This window comes from Corylus avellana, chromosome ca4 (genome assembly GCF_901000735.1).
Source record: "Corylus avellana chromosome ca4, CavTom2PMs-1.0".
In the NCBI taxonomy this organism is placed as follows: Eukaryota; Viridiplantae; Streptophyta; class Magnoliopsida; order Fagales; family Betulaceae; genus Corylus; species Corylus avellana.
The window spans coordinates 27,172,240-27,180,742 of NC_081544.1; the positions used below are offsets into that span (position 1 = coordinate 27,172,240).

At 35.8% G+C, this 8,503-nt stretch overlaps 1 protein-coding gene across 1 annotated transcript in view; it reads left to right on the forward strand.

The window, feature by feature from the left end:
• Window positions 1–1,689, forward strand: part of LOC132178329 (wall-associated receptor kinase-like 1) — a 4,747-nt gene extending 3,058 nt beyond the window's left edge. The window contains exon 3 of the mRNA XM_059590777.1: window positions 367–1,689. Coding sequence (XP_059446760.1) covers window positions 367–1,556 — 1,190 coding nt within the window. The 3' untranslated portion in view covers window positions 1,557–1,689. The remainder of the gene's footprint in view (window positions 1–366) is intronic.
• Window positions 1,690–8,503: the final 6,814 nt, after the last annotated feature.

The following is an 8,503-nucleotide window of genomic DNA, read 5'->3' on the forward strand; positions in this document are numbered from 1 at the left end:
ACAAAATCATGACCTTTCATTTAAAATAATGGTTACAATCTTAAAAAATGCAGGTAAGGGATTCTAATGCAAACCTTTAAACTTTCATGCTCTTTTATTTTTTATTTTTAATCATCTTCCTCAGCCAATAGCCCACTTTTACCATCTCCTTTTTTTGAATTTTACCATCTCCTCTTTTTGAATACTTTAATAGTCAAAATATATTTACATACTTTTTGTCACATGAGAGTTTTTCATACTAATTTCTAGCATTAAGAGAATATGTCTATATGTCTTTCTATTTTAAATCAATATTATCAATCAAAACTATTACTAAAACATTTTACTGCAATGAATAATATTTCTCTATGACATTGTGTTAAGCAGGTATTTGCAGCAGCGTTGGATCGATGGTTCTACTTATTGGTGGATGGTGGTCCTACAAAGTGGTAAAGAAAAGGAGGAGGATTAAACAAAAGAACAAGTTCTTCAAACGAAATGGTGGTTTATTGTTACAACAACAATTATCTTCACATGAAGCCAATGTTGAAAACACCAAATTGTTTAATTCAAAAGATCTGGAGAAGGCCACTGATCGTTTTAATGTGAATAGAATACTTGGCCAAGGAGGACAAGGCACTGTTTACAAAGGCATGTTAGCAGATGGAAGAATCGTTGCTGTGAAAAAGTCCAAGGTTATTGACGAAGGAAAACTCGGAGAATTTATTAATGAAGTTGTCATTCTTTCACAAATTAACCATAGGAATGTGGTTAAGCTGATTGGTTGTTGTTTGGAGACCGAAGTTCCTCTTCTAGTTTATGAATACATTCCTAACGGAACTCTTTTCCAATATGTTAATGGACAAATTGAGGAGTTTCCACTAACATGGGATATGCGCTTGCGAATTGCAACTGAAGTAGCAGAAGCTCTCTTTTACTTACACTCATTAGCTTCCTCGCCCATTTATCATCGGGATATTAAGTCTACAAACATACTCTTAGATGAAAAATACAGGGCTAAAGTAGCTGACTTTGGGACTTCAAGATCCATCACAGTTGATCAAACTCACTTAACAACCCTAGTGCATGGCACTTTTGGATACTTGGACCCTGAGTATTTACAATCAAGCCAATTTACAGAAAAGAGTGATGTTTATAGTTTCGGCGTTGTCCTTGCTGAGCTATTAACTGGCGAAAAAGCAATCTCTTCAACAAGGACGCAAGAATCCAAAAGTTTAGCCACATATTTCATTCAATCCGTGGAAGGGAATAATTTGTTTGATGTTCTTGATAGTCGAGTTTTGAAGGAAGGTAAAAAAGAAGAGATCATTGCGGTCGCGAACCTTGCAAAAAGGTGCTTGAACTTAAATGGGAAGAAAAGACCTACAATGAAAGAAGTCACAAAGGAGTTGGAGGCGGTTCAAACATTGCAAAAAGCTCCTAACCTTCAACAAAACTATGAAGAGCTTGAATATGTCCGAGCAGAAATGTACGAGCCATGGGATGCTGCTCCTTCATCAACAATGTCAACTTCATCTGTGGACGCCCAACCATTATTACCTTCTCAATCAGTATGAATCAATATTTGTTTAATGTCATGTTGTAGGCTACATAATTTGTTGTGTACTTTGTTTTCTAGTAGTCATTTTAAGAATCTTCTAAGAACATGGATTAACCATATTCAATTGTCTTATGATAGTATAAGGTAGCAGAAATCTCTATGTCTATTTTTATAAGAATCAATTTTGTTGTCTGTGTCAAATTAGGCCTTAAGCTACTTTACTAAGTATTTTGTCGTATAAGTAGCTCTCTTTAATACCTCAGGATTTCCACTATAGTTTGAGCATTAATGGCAAAGCAAAATCATTAGAATTCAGCACTTCCATTTTGACTACTAGACCAAACTCTATGTCAAATACTATAGCCACAGTACTAAAGCCATCGGGTACCCTCCTTTTTGATCTTGTGCCTCCATATAGGGCATGAGCTTCGGGTTTGACCCAAAGGTAATTAGCATAGTCAATTAAGTCGTCCATCGTTATCTTTTAATTACTTATTTGTGACCAATAGCAAGGAGATTGTGGTTGTAAACGGGTTATAATTATTGTCTATGATCATGCATGTACACATGGTCGAGAATAATCTTTTTCCAATAGGATGCTTGTGAAGACGCGGAGATGGATGTTTTCGTGACTAAAAGTCATTACAATGACTTTTAATTAGGCCTTTAATTAACTTTACGATATCCTATATCTTGATTTAATTAAATCTTGAAATTGGATGAATGGCCCAGATCATGAGGCCTTCTAATTGCATGTTACGAATATATACGACGCGCCCAAAAAGCCACAATTGTGGACCATCCATTTGGGTCAACCCTGGCTGCTAGCTTCATGCACAGAAGGCAACTTGGTCTTCTTGGCGACTACCAGAAAGAAGATAATCGCTTATGAAAGCAAGCGGGGGCTTGGGCTTTGCTATTTCACACGTCCATTCATCATCCTAGAAAGAAAGAGAGACACACAGAGAGAGATGATACTGCTTGATACATAACAGAAGAGGAACTTCAGTCCTGGTGAAACATTTCAATCAAGTGATAGAACTGAGTAACGATAGGACAAGTGAACAGATTATTGAATTAGAAAATAAACTTCATTTGGGTTTGAAAATTATGATTTAGACCCCAAGTTGTTATTAACCCAATATAAACACAAAAATAAATGATACACAGATTTGGTGACGAAGTGAAAACATTTGGAAGAACTCTTTATAAGTAAAACCACTCAAGGAGCCACTAACCCTAAAATGCATCAACTATAAAATACTTACATTAATATTGTTTCACTTACAAAACCTTAATTGGTAACTCTAACGACCCAATCTTGAAACCCCAAAAAAGGACATGTTTACCTCCCACCGTAGTGGTTCAAGAACCTCTAGCCTTCTTCTATATGGACCGCCTTCGTGAATGAACCTCGTCTGCTTTAATTCATAATTCTGATGGCTATAGGCTTTTTCTATGGTTTGAATCACGAGGGATATATTCAAGCTCGAGAACACTTAATATTATTGACGATAACTTCTAAATCCTGATAATTTTCTTCCTTATTGACAATAATTTCTTTCTTTGAAGACACATAGTCTTCATTGTCTGATACCACTACAAAAAACCTTCTGATTACTAACGACACTTTAGTAACATGTCTTGACACATTACAAAATGTTAGTAACGTGTGCGGTGTGTTACTGATTTGGTTGTTACTAAATTTCAATTAGTAACATGTTAGAATTTGACACATTAGTATTTCATAACATGTGAGAAATTGACACGTTACTAAAGTTTAGTAACGTGTCAGTTTATGACACGTTACTAAACCATGCAGGATTTTTTTTTTTTAAATAAATTTCTCTAAAATTTTATGCGTACACCTGATAACAATAACTATCAATAGCTATCTATCAAAATACATCATTTCTCGAATCGTATCCGAGCTATCAAGATGATGTCCACAAAACATACATATATACATCATTGTCTATAAATCCAACTATATATATATATCAACAAAAGTAGGAAATACAACTTAAGTGATTCACGAATACATGTTGTACAAACACCCCAACAAAAAACCGAGTCAACACCATCATTACCACTATTTTTCTTCGCACTCACTGCAAATGATTAAACAATAATCAATCAGCAAATAAACACTCGAACAATCAATCAACAATCATCAAATCCTAAGCGATTAGCAACGTCAAAGTATACGAAGGTCATACTCAACAACATTCAGGTTTAGCGACGTATATAAATGTCAGATAAACAACTTCAATGTTATATCTACACTACCAATACACACCTCAGGGTATATATATAGTTTCAATGATAATTCATTCAAAATGTGAAAATGATCTGAAATTACGAAGCATATATATGATCTACGCGTATCAAGCATTTCTACAACCACAACACATATTAATTAGTATTCCTAATTTTCAAGTAGTTTGAGTTAAGTATATACGCTATTTATGAATATTCGATAATAACTTCTTATTAAGTCATATGTATACGTGCGGGCTTACTGAACCAGTGGTACATAGTCTTGATAAGCGAGACTTTTGTCCAATCAGGGTCCATTGTTGGTTTTCATGTTGATCACCATCCTTCGCTTCTACCCTTACGTCATCTACACATATTACGGTGTAAATGTGCTATACACATGCATGTGTGGCAAAAACATACGAACAAAGTGTGATTACCAAACAAAATTACTAATGACAAAATTACTAAGGAAACAAAAACTAATATAGTTTTACCTGATTGGCTATCTACTGAGGACCTCACAATGACACGAGCTAGGGAGTCTACGTCGTGCGGATCCCTAACATTAGTCACCTCTTGCTTGGAGGTGACATGTCTCGAGCCCAAAAACACATGAACCCGGGCTCATACGCCGCCATCTACTGAGCAATCTGTGTAGCCATCTGCGCGGTAACCTACTGGGCCACTTCCGCAATAATATCAACCCTCTGCTGGCCAATTGTGCAGCCATATGTGTTCTATGTTGCTCCCTTTCAACTTCGAGTGCTCTTTCAATAATTTGCGAGACATTCGAGCTTCCGGGATTCTGTGAATGTGTTTGGGATGGTGTATAATACAAGTGGATGTAGCCGTGCGTAGGGAGAATATTCTTACTAACCCCTCGAACACGACCCACATATTCAAGCTTAGAGTCGTGTGCCTGGGCGTATACATCGTTCGGTGCCCACTGAATAGTCCCAGGGGGCCCGTCTACCAATTATGCAGGGTCATTTTCCAATAGCTCCTCTATCCTTACCTATATGTTACATTACATCAAATCATTGTTATTTAAGTGTTAATCCTAAATAAGTTTTCTATACGCAAATAAAAATAAAAGATAAAGGGTGTAAGCAACATATAACTCTCTCCTCGACCTTCCGATTTGGGTAGCTATCGTCTTTCTTTCAGTGGGTCTTGATGTAAGCCTCCACTCGCGTAGGAGCCATACCCGAAATAATTACCTGCAATTAAAAACCCACAACACAAACATATGTTAGTATGCATATTAAATTATTGATGACATATACATTTATATAAATGATATATGATAAACATACCTCTTCATTTGATAACCTTGCGAAGCTCTGCGAGTCGGTGCAATGTGGTGTGTTATTCAATGCTCAAGTCTCTCTCATATGCAGAGCATAGTCCTACGTGTACACAACATATATATGTTATTAATATGTAAACCATCTTCACAATATTTACAATTACTGAAACTACACAATTGAAATTAACTTAGTGACCTACTTGATAGGATGAATCACACCATTTCTCCAACAATATCCACGTATGTGCTGTTGTACCCTCGAAGGTACTCCCACATCCTTCGTTTCATTGTCGCAGGAGTCTCACCGCGCTAAATATCGAGTTTCTTTTTCAAGTCATGTCTCCAACGCCTTAGCTTCTTGCCTATGTCACGAAATGCGTCCTTCTTGATTGCCTCAATGTCCAAGCCAGGCGGGATATAGAACTGCGTTTGCATAAGTTACATGTTGAGCAATTAGGAACCCTACATTATATTTTCACCATCAACTAATCATTTCACAAAATAAGCAAAATAGCTGCTATGTACATATAATTGTAAATTAAGAATATCGTAACGTTTCACATACTCTATAAAGTTCTATCGTAACGTCTCACCATTTAGTGGTGCACTTTGTCTATGAAGAAAATACAATGAACACCCATCGTGTAATTTCAATACCATTTACAGATTTGAGCTATGCCCATGTGTGAACGGATTGATTCCAAAATAGATGTACCAACAACCGCTTATTAATTAACATTCTAGTACTGTTTCTTTTTATATTCTTGTTTTTTATCTTTCCTTCTACTCTTTTCTTTCTTGACACTTATCAGGGGATCCAAACATATCTCAGCTACCCCACTTCAACTTTAATATCTACACAATCCAAACATGCATATTAATATAACATCTTCAAATCATATCCTAATTCAAAAGAGACATCTTTCTTCTGGTTCATTTCCTATATTTAACAAACTTTAATAATAAGCATAGTGGTCATATTCATTAGGATCAGAAACGTCGGACTGCATTTTGAGAAATTTCCATATATATGGACAGTTTTAAAGGATATTGTATTGGATAAAGAAAATAAAAAAACAATGATTTATGTGGTTCAATTTATAACTTACAGTGGCGGAGCCACGTTACCAATGATTTATTTATTTTTATTTTTAACCCACAGCACCCTCCAAAAAAAAAATTACAATTTTACCTACCCATTACCCAAGACACAGCAATCCTTCTTGTGCACCCAAAAAAAAAAAAAAAAAAAAATCTCAGCAATGAAAATTGACTCTTCTAGTGTCTATAGCAACCACCGAAGGAGCATTTTTAGCAATGAAAATTATTAAAACACGACTTCGCAACAAAATGAAAGATGATTTTCTTGCAAATAGTTTAGTTCTCTATATTGAAAGGGAAATTGCTGAGAGCTTCGATTTAGATTCAATACTTAATGATTTTGTACTTCTAAGAGACCGTAAAGTGCAGTTCTAGACACTTTTTTTTTTTGTGGTATTTTTGTCTTTTTAATATAGTGTCAACATGTTACATTTCTAATATATCAATTTGAGCACATATTTATGAACTTTTATAGATAGTTTTTGTGATGCATATATTGTGTGAATTACCAAATTTTTAAGGTGGAGAAAATTTTTAGGATGTCAAAAATATTTTAGCGGAACCCTCAATATAAAATGGCTGGCTCTGCCATTGATAACTTACATTCACCGAATAAAAGACCAAATAGCTACATTTTACTCTTATTACTCGGATAATTGACGAGAACTTTACTGCCTCTTGAAGTATAAGTTTCTAATGAAATGTTGAGCACCTCGAGGTCGAGCTTCTTCAAAACAGGTTTGGGAGAGGCCCAAGAGTCGCTATTAATGCAAACTACTTCAAACCATGGATCAACGAAGCAACCATCTCCCATTCCAAAAGGGTATGTGATGTTAACGGAATAGGATCCTCTCCAGCCCAAAAATGGACTGGAGAATATTCAGTTCATGGTTAAGATTTCTTCTTAGAAATCCTAAAGCCTCAAATAGGACACCTGTCCACTAACCAAAAAAAATAAATAAAATATTATTTTAGATTTAAATAAAAATAAAAAAACAAAATTATAAAATATTAAGAGGTGGCCAGACCACCCCAGTTGGGGGCTGGGGTGGTTCGGCCACCCCTAATGGGTGGCCAACCACCCCTTAATATTTTATAATTTTATTTTTTATTTTTATTTAAATATAAAATAATATTTTATTATTATTTTTGGTTAGTGAACAAGTGTCCTATTTGTGGTTTTAAAATTTCTAAGAAGAAATCCTAACCATGAACTTGATATTTTCCAGTCCATTTTAAACTGGAGAGAATCCTATTCCGATGTTAACAACCCCACAGCTTGCTTCACATGAACCATTAATTGCTAAACCCACAACTGCTTGTACAAATATTGCATCAATTGAAAACAATAGCAAAATTATCTGAAATACCATTTGCAGTTGCACCACCATCTCTCTCTCTCTTTCTTTCTTTCTATCTAGGATATTGAAGAATTGGCATGTGACTGAAGCAGCAAAGGCCAAGCCCTCGGGGCCCGCTTTATAAAACGCCATTATCTTCCTTCTAAAAGTCGCCAAAAAATTGTATGGAAGTTGCCAACAAGACTAAGTTGTACATCTTTGTCTGGACTAGTTTGTGCTTGCTGCGCATGATCGTAGCAGCCGTGATTGAACTCTCATAAATTACCAAAAAAATGATCCCATATATATGGATGCTCCACAATTGTTACTTTTTGGGCACGTACGTCTTATATTACGTAACAATCAATTACTAGAAGGCTTCATGAGGATACCACCCTTAAAATTTCGTAACAAAGCCGAATTAATAAGATGAAGCCCCACACGCTAACTTTCATTTTCGAGTGATTTCGACTGATTTATTGCAAGTTTGACTAAGATAATTAAAGAAGCCAATTAAGTTGATGATGATCTAGGCCATTCATCCAATTTCTTTTACAGATTAAAACTCCTGATCAAGACCCCTCCAATAGCTACATTAAACGCATATAGGGGGTGTTTGGCAACAGCCTTGACCTAGGCCTAAACACTGTTTTTGTCCTTTTCCTAATGTGAAATAACACTTTTGCCCTTCATATGTTTCACCCAAAAACAGTGGCGCATCTTTTCCTCTTCTCCATTTCCACCGCTCTCTCCGTAGAAGAAGCACTTCCACCAAGCCATGGCTAGGACGTTCAGTGTGGAAATGGAATTCACGAGAGATGAGTGCTTGGTTTTGTAGCCCATTTCTCCAACCCATGACGCCAAGAGATGAGAGATGGTCTGATCGAATTTTTATCCCTGCATTTCATGGTCTGATCTGATTTTCAGGTGTTGATTTCACGGCCATAAAAA